This window comes from Lissotriton helveticus, chromosome 6 (assembly GCF_964261635.1).
Source record: "Lissotriton helveticus chromosome 6, aLisHel1.1, whole genome shotgun sequence".
Lineage (NCBI taxonomy): Eukaryota > Metazoa > Chordata > Amphibia > Caudata > Salamandridae > Lissotriton > Lissotriton helveticus.
The window spans coordinates 936,927,327-936,946,797 of record NC_136067.1 but is presented as its reverse complement, the minus strand read 5'-3'; the positions used below and the strand labels follow the sequence as shown (position 1 = coordinate 936,946,797).

The 19,471-nt window shown below is 44.6% G+C and overlaps 1 protein-coding gene across 1 annotated transcript in view; it reads right to left on the bottom strand.

Annotated features, from left to right (window-relative positions):
- Positions 1-19,471, bottom strand: part of AKT3 (AKT serine/threonine kinase 3) — a 1,072,603-nt gene that overhangs the window by 874,932 nt on the left and 178,200 nt on the right. Inside the window, exon 2 of the mRNA XM_078648582.1 lies at positions 12,083-12,258. Coding sequence (XP_078504708.1) covers positions 12,083-12,128 — 46 coding nt within the window. The 5' untranslated portion in view covers positions 12,129-12,258. The remainder of the gene's footprint in view (positions 1-12,082; positions 12,259-19,471) is intronic.

Here is a 19,471-nt window from a genome sequence, read left to right as displayed (position 1 = left end):
CACACCCAGTCACAGGTTATTTGAAACACTGCTAGGCGTGGAGGACCGGGAAGACAGAAAGGGCAAGAGAAAATACAAAATCATGATTAAGTTGGCATCGGGGTCACACTACGAACTCTTTAGCTACAATTATGAAAATACTGAGTCCCTTTTACATTCCCACACACACGGCATGTCTGCCTTCACACACGGCACAGACTTCCCTGGATAAAAGCAAGGGTAATTATAAACGTGGCTTGATTTTTAAAAAGGCGGGCGAGGGCTTTTGAGCGTGCAGCATTAATCCAGCAGCAGTCCTTATGCTGATGTGAACTCCGGCGACAGACCTGGCCGCGACGAAGTGTCGCTGGCAGATGGAGCAGTGAATCACCGGAAACCGGGACTGCCTCGGGGGGTGGGTGACACGAAGCAGCTCTGGGAGCTCTTCCGCATGGGCCGCGTGGGAGTGGGGCACATGAGTCATTACAAGTACTAAGTGGCCCCCATCCTTTCTCTCGGGGCACATGTGCTTCCTGTGTCAGGGAGACAGTGGAACATGTAAAAACCCTCGCCCACAGCGAACAAGTAGCCTGAGCATAATACTCACCTTCCAGAGCTCCCTGCGGCACCTCCAATGCTGTACTGCTGAATTTGGCCACAGAGAATGGCAGCAGGGGTGCTCCCTGTCAGCTGCAAGATAAAGCAATGAGGAAGCACAGAAGTAGATGCCGCTTGTGCCCCGGGGGACTACAGAGTGCACGCTCGAGCGAGAGCGTATGAATGCTTTTACCCAGGAAAAAACCAAATAATTATAAATTCTTAGAAACACAAAAACACACAAAAAAGGTAGTCGCACTAAGCCCAACGTCCATTAATGGTGTGAGAAATACTGAATGCCTCCAAATGAACTCCATTACAGTGAATGCTTAGAGGAAATAAAGTGAACAGAGGCAGAAACACTACAACATACCCCAAGGCAAATGAACAAGCCCTGTCGAGTGTACCGTGAGCAAAAAAGACTGTGCACGTGCACATCGGCTGTCGGGCAAGTGCACATCTCCTGTCCCCCTTTGGTGGCAAAACCCACAACAAAACATCTCGTCAAGGCGTGCAGCGCATGCGCTGCGTCGCTAGGCGAGACCTAAAAAGCAGACAGAGCTTGTCTGTAAATTGCCAAGCAGAGGTTCAGAAATTGTGTCAAGTTAGACTTCTAAAATGCAAAAGAACAGGAAAAACAGAACCTACGTACAATGCGGTGAAGCATTTGGTGTAACATATATTCCTCACAGGAGTAGCAAACAAGAATTTGTAATGCAATAGGTCTCGCAATTGCGAGATTATGAGCTATTGGCGTTGTAAGTGACAATGTCTTTTATTTATGTGTTTAAAAACTTGCAATAATATAAGGCATTGTCATTTACAATACCAATAGGTCTAAGTTTCGAAAATGCAAGAACTATTTCATTGCAAATGCTTTTTTTTTCACTATGATAGCGGGAGCGGGTCGGGTTGATGAGCAAATAAGCAGCCTGACACTATTAGAACCAGCTCTGTTCAGTATCAGTTGGTTTCATTTTATTAATCAACATGCTAGGATTGTAATTCACATCACATTTGAAACATGGCAAAAGGGATTATAATGCTCTGCATTGCTTGTCACAAATGGAACACTCAATTATTTACACCTCTCTACTCCTATATGTCCTTACCTTTCCGTCAACCACTGGAGGGGCCTGGGCTGCGGTCTAAAAGTCTTTTTGTCTTTCCAGATCGTGGGCCAAGAGCTGCCACTTCCTTTTTCTTCCAAAAAAGGGGAAGAAAAAAGATAACATCCCCAGGCCTCAAATATTATACAATGGTGAAGCGTGTGTTTTCAAATAAAAGGTGCACGGCAGCCATTGGCTGGTTGCTCACACAACAAGAACGGCACGCTGCCATTGTGAAATTATATAAGTGGGCACCCTGCTGAAACATTAATAACAGTGCCTGGGACGGGAGTGACGGGCAGCGAGCCAGGAGCACTATTGGAAACAGTGTGCGCCCATGTTATGGATAAAGCGCTGTATGCGTTCTTGGTCAAATAAAATGTTTTTTTAAAAAGCAGGCGCCGTGTTAAAGATAAAGCACGGGGTGCTTTAGCTACACAATGGCCCCTCGTGTCATGACGCTTCTTTTGCGCGTTGAAAGCTGTAAAACATACGGCGTGCCCGCTTGTATAAAAAACAAGCAGTTTTGGGAGAGAGTGCCCCGCCTACAACAACTGGTAGGAGAAAGTAGTTTCAGCAAATAGTGTTCATCAACTAGATAAAGTAGACTGTGTAACAACACCAGTAAAAGGTTCAGTCCTCATGGGACGTTACAATTGCAGACAAGGCGGTACCAATGAGGGACTACTAAGCCTATTCATGAATGAAAAGCAAAGATTTCGAAAGGACAGTAACAGGAGCAAATTGAAAAGGTGGGTGGGAAATGGTCGGAGCTTCTATACCATACCTTAATATAGCAGACCTCAGAGTAGCGCATGAGCTGCCCAGGCTTGAACTAAACACAGTGGTGCATTATTTGGGTTTGCTCTGCATTTTTCGTTTCCAAGAAATTCATTTAAAATATCAGGACTACGGGGCGCACAGAGAAGATTTTGGGGCAAACCCTTAGGAAGTATTTCATATCACCCCGTTACAATCAAACGTTAGCGAAATTTTTATCTAATGTATAGGACTTAACAGTCTAGCACACCACCAAAGGGAATATGTTTATCCTACAGTTCCATTTTAATTAGATCAGATAGAACAAGTTACTTCAACGTTTGGCAAAATATAGGACTATGAAATACCAGCTTCCAATTAAGAAGCCATTACTGTCAAATAACGAGTGTTAAGTACACTTAATTATGTGCTGACGGGTATTTACAGAAGATACCAATGATGTAAAAGCATGTCATTTCTCTAAATCAAGCAAGGTTTGCAAACCGGTGCCCTGCGTTTAGCCGGGAAGTGTGTGAGTTTTCTTACAGATGCAGTACTTTACCATCGCCTTTGCTCCAATAACTAATCATGCACAGTATTGATCAGGATATTGCTGGATAGCTAACTGGCTGCCAGTGGTGAACTGGTACAAGTAAGTGTCAAGGTTCTGAATCAATTAACACGCTTGTGAAACAAAACCCTTTGAAATTATCATCCGAAATATGATCGCTCAACTCCACTACATTTTAAACTTCACCATTTCTTCCTCCACCTCTCTTAGTGACAGGATCCTGCCCTCCCCCCGCCCCCCAAATCCGTATCGGTATGCTTTTCCCCTTCATCTAACAATGCTGCGTGAAGTCTTGTCCCATCATTCCACCAGGGCAGATTTTCTTCTCTCAGCCCCTCCCATTAGCACAGCACTGAACTTCCTGCCATCACAGTAGAAGGGGATCGAATATTGTATCCGCAACAGTTGCGCCTGTGCCCACTCTCAACAGATGAAGTGATCCCGAGGTCTGAGGATGTGGGGAGTCCGCAATCAGAATGAGGTTGACCTGGTGCCTTCACACTGTGTGAACGGTTGCTGATAGTTGCCTTATGTTCTGATGATCTCTTACGCACCTATTAACTGCGATGCCAATAAAAACAAGAATTCAAAGCCAACATGTTTCGTCTAAGTGTGAGCGCTTGACTTTTCCAATGTCTTTAACCCATACTGTAAAGCAGTGTAACTATTGTTCAGCATGACTAAAAGAGGTGTGGCATGGCGTAACCTAGAGGAGAGTGGTGCAGAGAAGAACAGCGTAGAATGGAGCAGTGTAGAGTCAAGTAGCGTGGCGTAGAGTGGAATAGAGTAGAGAGGCGTAGAGGGGTATAGAACAGAGTGGCGCAGAATAGAGTGGCAGAGTGGCATGGAGTGGCATGGTCTAGAGAGTAGAGTAAATGGATAGAGTGTAGAGTGGTGTGGAGTGACAAGGAGTAGTGTGGAGTCTCATGGAGTAGAGTGGTATAGAGTGGAGTGGCAGAGAGTGGAATAAAATGGAGTCAAGTGCTGTGGATCGGCGTACAGTGGCATAGAGTGGAATGGAGTAGAGCAAAGGGGTGTGGTTTAGAATGAAGTAGCGTATAGTAGAATGGAGAGGCGTAGAGTGGCCTGGCTTGGAGTGGCAAAGCGAAGTGGCATGGTGTACAGAGTGGCGTAGATTAGTACAGTTGTGGGTGTAAGTAACAAGCAAGAAATTGAACTTAAAATCTATGCAAATGAATGAGGCATAAAGGGGGTGAATGGCTGAAAGCCAACTTAAATGAAGGTCTAAAGTCTAAACCGATTTGTGTTTGAAAACAGAACAAGTGGAGAAGGCAGCCTGAAATATATGAAAAGCGCAGCAGTGAAAGAAATAGTATCAGAATCACAGCACAAGCAGCGGACGGATCATAATTAAGAGGAATTAATCTGTACTTGGCCCTTGACCGACACACTGGCAAATTAGGAGGCAGCAAAGAAAAGTGACAATGATGCAAATGAATGGTAAGCAATGGGACGGCTCCGAGCCCTTTATAGTAAAAAGTACGCCTCCCAGCGGACAGCATATGTGATGTCAGCAGGTGAAAGCTAAAAATAAATCAATGCCATGGTTTCAAGTTCGTTTTTGCAGAATAAAAGAAACAGGAGAGGTTCTGTAGATCTCTACAAAACCTGGGCCTAGGATATATTATGCACAAAGTTTAGTAATTTGTTAAAAAGTAATAAAGATTAAAATGGTAGACCAAAAGTTAACAAAATAAAACATTATTGAACACTGTGTAATTAAAGACAGTAAACTATAAAACTCAATGAAAAAAAAAATGCTGAGAGCAAAAGGTGATCTCCCAGTGAATAAAATCAAATCAAGGCAAACATCTTTCATACGTGTATCAAAAAAAGTAAATAACCAAAGACTAGATGGGATAACATATTTGCAGTGAATCAAGCAGCAGTCAAAATTATTGTTCCGCATTCAATTGTACTCTAGGTAGCCTGGACAGTAAAAGACCTTTCATTCTGCATACTACTACAGGCTCATTATCAGGACGAGTGAGTGAATACCCGGAGCACTTAATAAAGGAGGATGGGGACGAAAGTATTTAACGTGTAGCCGGTCAAGTCGATCACGAGGCATGAAAAACCTGTGGTAGGTAAGAAGTTTTTACCTAAAAGTTCTACTGCAGAAACTTAACTGTTGTGGAGTGCAGCTCCAACATAAGGGTAAGATCTAGTCTCATAATAAAAACGCAAGGAAAAACAAGTTTTTCTATTAAATATAGCACAGAAGGCATGCAGAGACACCTCATGCTCGCCCAATTTTCATCTATTCAAGAAAGCATCTCGAACAATTCATAAGTGAGTAAGGAGGAACTGTCCTGTCTGGTATCATAGCCTATTATCATTTTTGCCTATAATTGAGCCTGCGATCCTAAACAATAAAAAAAAACTTCAATGATCTTCAAGATTTTAGAACACCAAACTCTGTGGAGCCAGGTTCCCAAATTCTGAAATGAGTTTGCAGCTGGATTCATCGATATAAGCTGACCAACACATTTTGGCAGTTTACTATATTTTCCTTGGGAAAACTCCCAAATATTATCTGTTCAATTCTGCGGAATAGTATCAAATAAACCAATGTTAGGAAAGCTGGAGAACCTAGAAAGCAGCCTCAGAGCACCATATTCTTCACAAAAGACAAAGAACCTTAATACAATGCAGTTGGTACGACCGCCACGGTCGCGTCAGAGTCGATCGGACTGCCGCAGAGTCGTCAGTAAGATCACCAGCTTACGATGCATGCATCCTGTACTCAGACCACCCGCTGAAAGACCACCGACTCCGACAAAAAGTTTCCAGTCACTGAGCCATTGGTTGGAAGAAAGCAGCAGCAATAGGGCTGCACAGGAATCCCAGATTGCTGTCCTGATTACGATGTGAGTTTCTGACAACCCAACTGTGGCGGTCCGACCACCTGCCTTGAGTCATCGGAAACAACTGATTCGGGGTGCATACTCACCCAAATACGCCTCTCCCCGGCTGTCTCCAGTGTGGTACCCTTTCTCGAGGTCCCCCCTAAGACTAAGCAGCTGAACCCAGATGACTACGATCCTGTGGGTGCCGAAATCCAGGTTTGGCCTTATGCGATAGGTATCCCCATTGACTGGACTGTGCACATTCCAGGAATGGGGTACATGGTACACAAGGCATATCCCCACATATTTTATGCATGTGTGTACAATTCATGTTTTCTGTGATTTTGCAAGTATTTGCAGCGACATATTCGGGGATATGTGCACCACAGTAGTTGCAGTTGTATCAAAATACGGTGGGGGAACTGCCCGGCCTCGGCAGTTGGAAAGGGCTCACAAAGATGGCAGTCGGATGGTCAGTCAGACCAGCATCGTAATCAGGCCCAACATGACCAAGGTTTTTGCGCATCACATCTTTCTGTGTTAATCTGGCCACTCTTTGAAGTTGCTTCTAGCCCTAATCGAACAAACCGCGTCATAGCTATTTAATTCAGATGCTGGCGGAAATCAGAGCAGGCACTCTGCAAACATTATATTTGAGCATGTCACTTTTCTAGAACCGATGCTGCAAATCTCAGGCATTTATTTATTCTATACTTTTAAGTCTCTAGTTTCAACGTTTAAGTCAAAAGCATTATGAATGTTGCTAATGACTTGCTTTCATCGATCGTTTCCATGGCACCTTCACTATGCTCTTGGCATTTCCATGAGCATACCACAGAGAGGATGGATTCTGAACCGTGACAGTTCATTTCTACTCACAGACTTTCGCACATGTCAAAACGTTTGTGCTCGAGAAGTGAAAGCCTGAATCAGGGAGCACTTCCGGATAGGCCAGAAAAATGGACAGCGTAGAAAACAAATATAATAAAATTACATACAATCATAATGCAGCACCTACTGAAATGCAAGCGGTTCTTTAAGACACGCATGTAAAAATTGCAGCACACGTGGAAGGAAGACGTTTCTTTAAAGCAGTTGTCAAACTTTCAGGGAACAAGCAGCTTTTCTTGATGTTATTTTCCATATGTGGTTTAGGATGAAACAAAATCTCACCACACATCTCTGTTTATACTCTTTGTGCAAAAGCGAACTAGACACGCCCAGTCGTACTTGCAAGGTTGGTGTGTAAACATACTTTGTACTTGCAGTACGCCGGATGCCAGCATCTTTCTAAGAAAACCCATTTATGCAAATCTTGTGGTCTCGCACCACAAAAGACTTGTATTATGCAATGTAAGCACACTTAAGACAGAATTTACCAGCGTAGCTACGACAAGCCGATCTTCGTTCTTCTTCAATGTGACCTATAATTAGGCTGTTCTTTGTTTTTTATTGCCTTACGTTGCCACAAAACACAGATTCATTTAGACACTGCATATTCATTTTGTTACTGCACTTTTTCGCGCTGATGAGACACGTATCACGGCACTGTCTCAACTAAGCGTCCCTTACCCTCTAAAGCTCGCCCCGATCATCCCTTATAGGAGCCTAAAATGCCCTCTTCTCACTTCCCCTACCACTCCCAAGAATCTGCGTCTCGGAATGCACTCTCACCCAGAGTAGAGGCCATGTAACAGTAGGGGCCATGTCCCACCCACAGTATAGGTCATGTTCCACCTCCCACCCACAGTATAGGACAAGTCCCGCCTCCCACCCACAGTACAGGACCTGTCCCAGCTCCCACCCACAGTATAGGTCATGTCCCGCTTCCCACCCACAGTACAGGACCCGTCCCAGTTCCCACCCACAGTATAGGTCATGTCCCGCTTCCCACCCACAGTATAGGACAAGTCCCGCCTCCCACCCACAGTACAGGACCCGTCCCAGCTCCCACCCACAGTATAGGTCATGTCCCGCTTCCCACCCACAGTATAGGACAAGTCCCGCCTCCCACCCACAGTATAGGACAAGTCCTGCCTCGCTCCCACCCACAGTATAGGACCTGTCCCAGCTCCCACCCACAGTATAGGTCATGTCCCATCTCCCACCCACAGTATAGGACAAGTCCTGCTTCCAACCCACAGTATAAGACCTCAAGGTGACAAGGGTTACAGAACCTTACACTCTGTCCAGATGTATCAGATTGTACTTATGTATTTACTTTAGAGTGTATACGTGCAAATAGAAGTAAACTTGCGGGTCTAGCATCGCGCAGATAAATTTGTTCACTTGCCGCTCCCTCTTTATCTGCATGACTCAATCTATCTATTAACACATCAGACTGAATTTGCAGGCAGGTAGCCCATGTATATGAATTATTTTTGTACTGTGCAAATTGAGGAGACCAAGCTTAATGTGTTTATGGTGTTACTTAGCCTCTTTTCGAAGTACCAATTTGATACACTGATGTCGGAATTTTTGAAAATTTTGAAAACTTATCTGACTTTAAAAAAAGAATACATTTTGAGATGTTGATGGGCGAATTGGGCCCATCAGTTCGGAATTTCACTACTTTTGTTTTTATTTATTTAGCACCAATGATCATGTTAACTCCCACTGAAAACAGAATTCGAGAGACCTTTATTGTGTCCCTCCCCTAACTACAGCGCAACTTATTAAATAAGATGCAATTTAATCCCCAATCCATATTGAACATAGATTTTACATGCCAGGCAATACCTTAGGCAAATACCTCCTCCGTGTTTATCTACTTTCATCTAGGAAGACCGTACTGACTATTCTAGGGCCAAATACGTTGCTCAGTGTATGCCAGGTATCTGAAGAAATGGATGTCACAACAGATAATGTATCCCTGCCAGCTCTAATATCAATATATATAGCGAAAGCTTTTGCTATAAATGGGTGGCATTATTTACAGTGTGATGAAAAGCTTGAGTGGGAGCTGAGTTGTTGGCCAGGATCTCTCTACTTTACAGTATCCCATTACCAGGGTCTGAATCAGACTCTCGGTGTCTGGCTCATAAATCTGGGAAGAGATACGCAATAGTGTCTGCTCTTCCCACTACTTTTTGCCCTGGCAATGGAGCCACTGGTGTGCACTGCCATGAAAGAGACCGGGATGGAGTACAGTTATTGTTGGTAAACCACATGCAATCTCATGATACACAGAAAATATAATGTATTGTAGGGTGTGACTGCAACTCTCAATAGACATGTTCCAATGATTTGGAAGAGTTTTTGTTTTAAAAGTCCAGCATTTTCGCCGAATAGGAGACCTTGAAATAGAGTGCCACACATTTAAATACTTGGGATATCAAATATACCACAAGATGCTGATGTTACTGATGGTGGCAAAATCTGCTCCAAGAAATAATATCTACTTTTGGAAGAAGATCCCTGTATAAGTTATTAATGGACCAAATTGCATCAGAAAAATGGTGATCCAGACTCGTCGAGTATTCGGAGAAGGTATGCAACGCAGACTGAAATTGTGTGGGACTCTGTTAGATGTAAGATGACCCGACACACATTTCTTCTGCCCCCTGACAAGGTTTGGAAGTACCAGATTATAAAAGGTACAAAGTGGAGGCTCAGCTACAATGGGGAAAAAGTAGTTATGTCGGACATTGACCAATGAAGCCAGGTTGTCCCACCCAGAACTGGAATTACTTGCCAGCACAGTTTTTGGTCATTAATATACCAAGGGGAGACTGCCCAGAGTAGAGCGATTGTTTACTATTCTTCTGAAATAGACGACTGACTAGATCTATCACTATATGCCCCAAGTCTGGCATTTAAAAGTTTGGAGACCACTTGTCATTTCAGACATAAATTAAGGGTATGGGCTGAGATGGCACCGTCGGACGGGCATGATCTCTAAAACTAACATTTTAAATCAGCGGGACAATTCCTAGCATTTCAAAATATCGCTAGGGCTATAAGGCTTCAGAGGGGATGGGCCGATTCCAACCCATCTAGACGCATCTGCCGTTGACACTGTTGGATGGGACCAAAGTTAGTAACATTACTGGAGAAGGCAATGGTTTCACTCTGAACAGGCAATCTGAACAGCTCGGCTATCGCCTGGTCAAAAGACACGCGATGAGGGTTCAGAAAAACGGAATGAAAATCAGATTTTCATGCAAGGCTTTGAGGAATGTACACTAAATTGCTGTTCTTTCATTTTTTTTATAGAGAATGTACGTGACAACCAAGCAATTGATCGAAATTTGCACCTGTTTCAGATAGATGCACTCGGTATAGAGCAGAAAGAAGCCAAACTGTGGAGAGGACAAAGGAAAGCACCTGACAATCAGACGAAGGACTGATTCATGTGTAAAGTGGTCCAAAAACAGAAATGATGATAAACCTCCTTAGATATGATCAGTTTAAGGTGGATCAAAGTTACATGTTGCAGACTGACTGCCTTATAGTGCTCCACCCACATACCTCGCTCCATCTCATGATCGATGTTGGTAACGGTAAAGTTACATGTCTGCGTTCTTTTAGCGGTTAAGCTCAGTCCCATTCAGATGTTTAGGTTTACAATTACTTGAGATGGACTGACATTTCCTTTCTCTCGTGTTCACACCCTAACTTTCTAGCTTGAGGATAGTTAAACAACTGATACAACTTGCCACTACATGCAGCTCAATGGAGTATCTCCTAAAAGTTTGAAACGTACTGTTTTGAATTTTATAGCTTTGTTTCTGTTTGTTATTGTTCATGTTCTATAATACTATGTTGTAACGTGGAACAACAAGTTTGTATATCAGTGATGGGAAAGGAGTAAAAGAAAGGCACATATAGGTTGATGCTTTCTTATACAAATAGGATGCACTCCGAAGGGCTGATTCACAGTCATTTTGGAGTATGTGTAGTAGTACTCCTGTAGCACTTTAATGCACTCGTATATCCCTTTGCGAGTTAGCTCCAAAACAGCTTAAGTAGGTATATAAAGGAACTATTCATGCAATGTATACATACAGTTAGCACAGACAAACAAATGTGCCAAAACACCGTGTGGCGTTCCAAATAGTTGCGCCATCTTTCAATACTAGCAGGCAAGAGTGACTTTGGAAAGGGGACATGAGAACCACTGCTCCTACAGCTGGGATTAAATTTGACCGCACCTCAGAAAGAAGGGTCCTGGGGATCCAAGGATCCTTACTTTGCCCTCTCCCTGCAGGTGCCAGCAGGTGTTTCCTCCGTTGCATGAGGTCACATGCCTCTTTCACAAGTGGGAATGCCCCCCATACATAGTCAACGTGGCTGAAACAGGTCCCTGTGCAATGCATACTGTAGAAGGTGTCACACTAGTGTCTACAAATGCTTGTTTGATTTGCAGATGCAGAGAGGGTGCAAAAAGCAAGTGAAACATGCCCACTGTGTACCCATGGGACTGCAATAACCCCATTTCCGTTCTCAATTACACACAACCAGGATAAGTCTCTCAAAATAACCGGTATTAGATGTCATCAATACCTCCCACAACAAAGGATACCGAACTGGGCCTCAGGAATGAGTAGATTTGAATGCTAGAAACAAAACAATGACTTCCAACAATGGCAACACAGAAGCAAATCATTCATTTTCTGTTTTGTTTGCGATGAAAATGTTATGGCTCTCAGGGTGCACACAATCTTGTTTTTGGTTGATGGGAACAAAACACTGTAAATGTTTAATTTCCAAACCAGAGAGATTATGGTAGGCCTCTGCGTTTAAACGGACAGACCAAAATAATACAAAACTACACTACTGTTAAAGTCATTATTTCAAGAAGGATTGCCAACAGAGACATGCTTGCAGACAAGTGAATACAAAAACAGCTAAACCCCTTATAAAATAAATCTGTTACAAACCAAAAACACCACCACACCAACCTACCCTGCCCATAAGAGGCAAACTATCTCTGCAGAAAAAAGGCAGAAACGGATCTTGCCCTGCATAACACAGGAAAGAGGACACACAACAGAAACAGACATTGTGCCCCTCCAGGCACACTATGCAATTCATGTGTCACTTGGCCTTCAACCCTGCTGGTCAAACAACACATTTCTCTTCACTGCATTTTTCATCGATTGGTCATTCCTCTAAATGTGGTCACAGAACTGCTTCCATGTTGTTGAGAATGACTTATTTTTATACAGAGCGAATGCTTCAGTTTCTACACTTACCCCTCTTCTGCACCCAGCCTTCCTTGACAATAGTAATGTCAGTCATGGTAGCTCCCCTCTGCGCCCCCAACTTGAGGAATTTCTTGCTGCTGACTTCGGAGCTTTGGGGCTGCAGTCCTTTTCCCTCCGCTAGACTGATGCTGCGAGCCCTACCCACGGTTCAGCGATGAGTCAGCCTGAGAGGAAGTAAGCAAGGAAGAATTTTACTTTTCTCCCCGATTTGCAGTCTTCACATAGCTAAGGCAAACAAATAAGTCTTTGTACATGTCCACAAAGGGTAAACCCATACAGTTTTAAAAAACAGTCCATTCATGGTGACGAAACAATTAATTGAATTACCCAGGACAGAGAGCACAGCTCTGTCTTGTGAAAGATGTCACTAGAAAATGATTTAAATGCTCCCTTAAGTGCAAACTTGATGCAGTAGGGCACGAGAAAGATTAGGAAATACATTGATCAAAGAAAACATAGGTATTTAATTCAAAATGCAAATAAAAACAGAAACCACTCCCAGGAGCCGTAATAATGCCACAATATGGACGTGCTGTGCACTTCTCTCTCCAGCACTGTTCCAATCACATCCAAAGCAGAGAAAGAAGACTGGTCCAAAATGTGTATGACAAAAACTATGCTCCTGATCAGAACGTTTTTCGGAGGGCCACAGGGCAAGCAGGAGCTACTGGGTCCAAACGGGTGGGCCTGACTCACTATGGGTCCTGAACAACTGGGGCAAGTACGCCTTCACCATACGCCCTTCACCACTTGATTTTCAGTGGTAGCGCAGGTCAAGCAGTCTAAGGCTTCTTGAGGGGAAGGTACAAGTAAGGGTGTGTGTGTGAGGGGGGGTGAGGTGGGGGGAGGGCAACACAGGCTCACAACTCAAAATACATTCAGCAGCAGCAATAAACGATTGTGCAGTCAAATACTTGGTTTTATGAACAAATATATTTATATACAAACACAAAGTGAAATACATCATACACAAACAATACACACAGCCTCCATGAGGTAAGGGCTCCAGTGTTCAATAGATAGGTCCCCAAGTCCCACTTCCCTCTCGCCAACAGCAATGGTTATTCCCCTTTCACTATAGGTGACATTCAGGTTAAGCCCCAGTTCGAGTCTCAGGAGTACCACTTCTATTCTTCCAAAAGTCAAAAGTGTATCAGGGCTCAAAGCACTATGTGAAAGAAGAAGTTCCCCATGGGTCTTCTGGCCCTACGATCAGTTTAACTCGCTGTGAGGGGTTGTACTACTGGATTCTCAGGGAAAGTTTCACTCTAGGACGTCTCAGAGGGCTGCACCTGCTGCTGACAGTGAGTAGCAGGGCTGCGGCTGGGCGTCCACGGGGCTTTCTCCGGTGAGACTGTAAGTTCCTCTGATCCTTTCAACAAGTGGTAGAGAGCGCTGGCAAGTTCCGATCTCAGTCAGGGCTCAGGAATGCACAGATCACCACTGCATCATCTCCTCACGACGGTGGAACCAGACAACATTCTTTGTTTTTTAGGTGCCCCCTTCAACCACACTGGGTCACCAACCTTACTCCGCGCACGTGCAAAGGCCTAATCAGCACAGCAGTAACTTCATCATCATGGTGGCCCCCTCTGGCATATGGGGTCGCCAACTTCAGTACACACAGTGGCTATGGCCGGATCAGCAGTCGTGCAATCCTCACATTGGACCGCCTCGACATTAATCTGCACAACAGCAACAGCTTGATTAACATGACAATAACCTCCTTATCACAGTAGCCACTGACTTCCCTCGTCATACGGGCTACGGCCGATTGGCATGGCAGTCATGCAATCATCACAGTGGCCCCCTCTGGCATATGGGATCACCAACTTGAATCTACCCACAGGCAACGTGATCGATACAGCATCCATCTCCTCACGCCTTGGTACGGGGATTTACTTTCCAGGATCCCCCACTGGACCTTGCTCCCACCAAGCATTCTCCTCTTCCACCCAATGCACAATGGCTCAGCAAGCAGGCAGGCACTGTTGCTGCAGACTGTAGGGACTGGTGGTCTTGTATTTCCCTTGTGATGTCCCCTTACCCAGCTGGGAGATTGGCAGGCCTTAGCCCCCAGTTCACAGGCAGAACTCTTGCAGAGCTTCTCCTCCTTGACGTACAGCCCAACTAGCTGCTCGACAGTTGACAGTTTTGGGGGACTCAAGTATTGTAGTCCATTTTCAGACACAAATAGGATTTAGTGTTGGACTCTTACGTTTGTGACAGGAGTCTATTTCCTTTTAAAGTGCTCACCAATATTCTGCAATGCCCTTCCTCCAGAAAGTAGTCTGCCACAGCAGGAGCGACTCCAAATCTGATGTGCACAGTCCATGAAAGTGACTAGAAGTTCACATCTGGATGGCAGTCACTGTGATAGGTGCCCCAAATGGTATCCCAGGGCTGCAGCAATACTCTTTATAATTCTATTATCAGCACCATCTTCTACCTGAAAGTAGTCCAGGCCCCTTTCCAGTGACCTCTCCTGAATCAAGCAGCACCCTTTGAAGTCTACTGAAGAGGCTGGCTCCCTTGCCTCTAGTGTGTGTTCTACTCAGCTCGAAAGAATGCAGCAATCCATAAATCTGTCAAGAGTATTCCTCTACCTCTCCATGCCCCTTCATTCAGCCCTGGGACTATCAAAATGGAACCCAGAGTCTTCAATGTTTTGTACTCTTCACAGAAAATAGACACCAAACACGCAATGATGTGTGTGCTGAACAGCATTACATATTCATTTGATGTAGACCAAAGGTGAGTTAAGCACACAGCAGCAGAACCCTACATGAGCTAGCCTGGAGGCCTCACTCAAGTGACACAGGTGAAAAGACCCGTTTACTCATACTGATCACTACACGGCATGCTTTCACAACTATGAGAGTGGCATTTTGAGCGCCCCTCCCGGTCCAACTATACCGCAGTACGTGAGACAAGCCTATCTCATGGCGCAGAAGCATGATCCAAGTTTGTCAATGAAATTAAAAATAAGCATCAGTGATCCAGATACCATTACAGCTAAGGCACTGAGGGCACGGGTGCATTTCCGTCACCATGCAAGTGACCTTTCCTTCTCAACACTCGTAGGCCCCATACTATATATTCTCTGTAACACATCCCAGAGTAACTTATACAGGCTGTTATGCAATAAGGCAATTTGACAGAACAGCCCAGAGTCCCCCCTCTCAAAAGGGTGCAAGGGAATTGATGGCTGACAGACAGTTGAGCAAAATGTAGTCTAACGAATATTGGGGGCATTCAGTGATGCATTTAAGTGTGGTTGCCGAATGTACTGGAAAAAATACCACACTTTATAGCACAAGTGTGTGTTTATTCCGTATGTCTTTTTGGAGGTATACCACTGTTGAATTTCAACATGGATTAGGACATCAAGTGATGTATTTAGTATGACCAACTTCATTGTGATACTTTGAAAATATTACTGATACAGTGTCTTCGTTTGCTCATGTTAAAATGACATGTAAAGCCTTAAAAAAAAACACCTTAAACATGCCGGCCGTTTATGCAAATCATACAATTAGGAAGTACTGTAACATGCGTTGTGCAATGTTGACATCTCAAATTACATCATTGATGACATCATCAAGTGAGTGTGTTTTCTAAAGGTTTATGAGTATTAAAACATGTATACTAACCTACTGCAAAAGGTAAATTAGCATACTAGGTTTACTACTAAAGAGTGATTGATACTATTTTTATCATATGTGATCAGAGTGACTGTCTGCATAAGTGTGTGTCTGAGTGGCTGTATGGGTGTGTGAGTGGGTGCATAAGTGGCTGTATAGGTGAGTGTGTGGGTTTCTGAGATGATCTGTGGCTGTGTGAGTGGCTGTGTGGGTCTGTGAGTGGCTGTGTGGGTCTGTGAGTGGCTGTGTGGGTCTGTGAGTGGCTGTGTGGGTCTGTGAGTGGCTGTGTGGGTCTGTGAGTGGCTGTGTGGGTCTGAGCGTGGCTGTGTGGGTCTGAGCGTGGCTGTGTGGGTTGGTGTGTGCATGTGGTTGTGTGTGAAAGGTTGTATGGGGTTGTAAGTAGGTCTGTAAGCCATTGTATGGGTGTGTGACTGGGTATGTCAGTGGTTGTATGGATGTGTGATTGGGGGTGTGAGTGGTTGAGGGGGTGTGAGTGGTTGAGGGGGTGTGAGTCGTTGAGGGGGTGTATGAGTAGGTGTGTCAACGAATGTGCAAGTAGTTGTATGGATTTGAAGTATGCGAGTGGTTTTATGGGTGTGTGATTGGTTGTGTGAGTATCTGTGTGGAGGAGTGAGTGAGTGTATGGGTGAGTGACTACCTGTGAGTGGCTGTATAGCTTTATAAGTACGTGTGAGTGGCAGTGTGGCTGAGTGGGTGGGTGCATGAGTAGCTGCATGGATTAGCGAATGGATGTGTGAGTAGTTGTATGGGTCTGTGAATGGGTATTTGAGTGCTTGGGTGGACATATGAGTAGGTGTATGAGAGGCTGCATGGGGGTGTGGGTTGGTGTGTCGATGATGGAATCAGTGATGTCATTTGAGATGCCACTGACCAGGTAATGAGTGATGTAATATGTGAAGTCATAAACAGTACACTGCACAGGCATAAGTTATAGTTAGCTCAGGTTTATGCAATTCCACTAATTTTGTACAAGTGAAATCTGAGCCTAACTAACGTCCCTGTAACCTTTGTTTTTTACACTGAATTTTTTAGGTTTTATAAATTGCCTTTCTTAACTGTAACCTTTGAGAGTAGGTGTGCGAGTGGCTGTATGGGTCTGCGACTGGGTGTGGGAGTGGTTTTGTGGGTGTGTGACAGCTATGCGAGTCTGAGTGGGTATGTAACTAATAGAATGGGGCTGTGAGAGAGTGTGTGAGCGGGCCTGTGAGTGGGTGTATTTTTTTTCAAAGGCCTTCGCGCATCAATCAAAAATTCACATGGGGGGCCGTACCGAGCACAATGGATCAGCAGATCCTCACACGTGTAAATGTTTTTGGGCAATATCTTGCCCATCATGGATCATTCACCGACCTCTCTATCACACCCATCTAGAAGTGTGGCTCACTGGTTAGAGGAGGCAGACCCTGAAGCAGAGGTCAGACCCGGGACCAGGGTTCAATTCCCAACGCGGCAGGGTTTGAGCCCAAATGTCCACGTACTCGATAATTCTCGCTTTGGTGCCTACTCGAATCACGGGTTCACACTCTGCAACTCTGGGCAATAGCTTGCTTAATCTCCACTACGGCCCCCCGCAGCGGGATGCCTGGCTTTCACCTTGGGGATGCCCAGTAGGGGTTTTCTCACAGGGAAAAGCCAGGACGGGTTCCCAAAGCAAGCGCCTTGAGACCTTGCGGTGATAAGGCGCTATATAAGAACCTTTGACATGACATGACATGGGGTCAGGGTACCTCTACCATGACCCCTTTTACCAGTTCTCACTTTTAGTTCTAGGCCCCAGCACCATGTCCCAATATATAAAATGGCAGCCGCAACTCTACTCTCAGGTTGCGGCCTGCCAATCACAGCATTGCAAGTGGCACGTGGATCTGCTGATCAGCCGCAGTGGATCTGTGGTGAATCAGCGTCCCGAGATATCTGTAAATCTTTCTTCTTTAATAACTCCAAAACTACTGAACAGATTAACACCAAGTTACAAAATAACACTCTTTCTGGACCTAGATTTCGCTTCTGCCAAATTTGGTGTAATTCCGTTCCGGCGTTTGGGCTGTAATCCTGTCTAAAATCCCTATCTGAAATTGCATGGAGGAAATGCATTTTGAGACCTTCCCCTTTTTCTCAGCCCCTGCTTGACTAATCGAACCAAAACTTTCCAGAGAGCAGCTTAAGTGATTGCCGTACTAGTTTTGAAAAGATTTGTCAAACAGCGTTAAAGTTATTAGCAAAACAAAAAACACTTTGTCTGTTGAAACTAGGTCATACCTATAACTATATATATATATATATATATATTACCTACTGGCGGTCGCCAGTAGGTAGTTCTAGTTAGGACCTAGTTTCCATAGGAAATCGTCAACATTCTATTTGGATTAACTTTGGCCCTGGTGGATGAATCTTTGCGAATTTCTCAAAGAAGATGGCTCGGTCCGCTGCGCTCCTTCCCTGAAAATTTGGGGGGGATTGGTGAAGTGGGGGCTGAGATAAAAGGGGGGTCCCAAAACGTGTTTTCTCCATGTTATTTTCCATAGGACGTTTAGACACGGCTACAGGTCGAACGGCTGAATGGATTTATAAAAATTTGGCAAAACTGTAGAGTCCGGCTCGCAGATTACGCTTTTTGTGGAATGGTGTAAATCCGTTCAGTAGTTGTTGAGAAAATTAAAGTTAAAGTCAATTATATATCTATAAGCGCGGACGGGTGCGCGCACTCAAGCGGCTGCGCGCGGAATTTTTTTTTGCTGCGAGACGTCTGTTAACGTTCGATTCGAAGGAAATCAGGAAGTGTTGACCGCCATTTTGTCACTGCGAGTAAATATATTGTCATTTCAAAGCGTTGGAACATGGAAAGGGGAGAAGGTAGAGATTGTTTTGCTGCGTAGGTTTTCTCAGGGTGTGCAGTAAGGACCTTAAACGCGAAAATATATATATATTTTTTTTTTTTCGAAAAAAGTTGCGGGGTGCGCGCGAGTAAATATATTCTCGTTTCAAAGCGTTGGAACATGGAAAGGGGTGAAGGTAGAGATTGTTTTGCTGCGTAGGTTCTCTCAGGGTGTGCAGTAAGGACCTTAAACGCGAAAATATATATATTTTTTTCCCGAAAAAAGTTGCGGGGTGCGCGCACTCGGGCGCGCACAACTATTTACAAAAGTGTGAAAATGGAGATAAATCAGAAATTTGAGTGCTTTGATATAAGGTGGCTCTGTGCGACTGGGTGTGGGAGTGGTTTTGTGGGTGTGTGACAGCTATGCGAGTCTGAGTGGGTATGTAACTAATAGAATGGGGCTGTGAGAGAGTGTGTGAGTGGGCCTGTGAGTGGGTGTATTTTTTTTCAAAGGCCTTCGCGCATCAATCAAAAATTCACATGGGGGGCCGTACCGAGCACAATGGATCAGCAGATCCTCACACGTGTAAATGTTTTTGGGCAATATCTTGCCCATCATGGATCATTCACCGACCTCTCTATCACACCCATCTAGAAGTGTGGCTCACTGGTTAGAGGAGGCAGACCCTGAAGCAGAGGTCAGACCCGGGACCAGGGTTCAATTCCCAACGCGGCAGGGTTTGAGCCCAAATGTCCACGTACTCGATAATTCTCGCTTTGGTGCCTACTCGAATCACGGGTTCACACTCTGCAACTCTGGGCAATAGCTTGCTTAATCTCCACTACGGCCCCCCGCAGCGGGATGCCTGGCTTTCACCTTGGGGATGCCCAGTA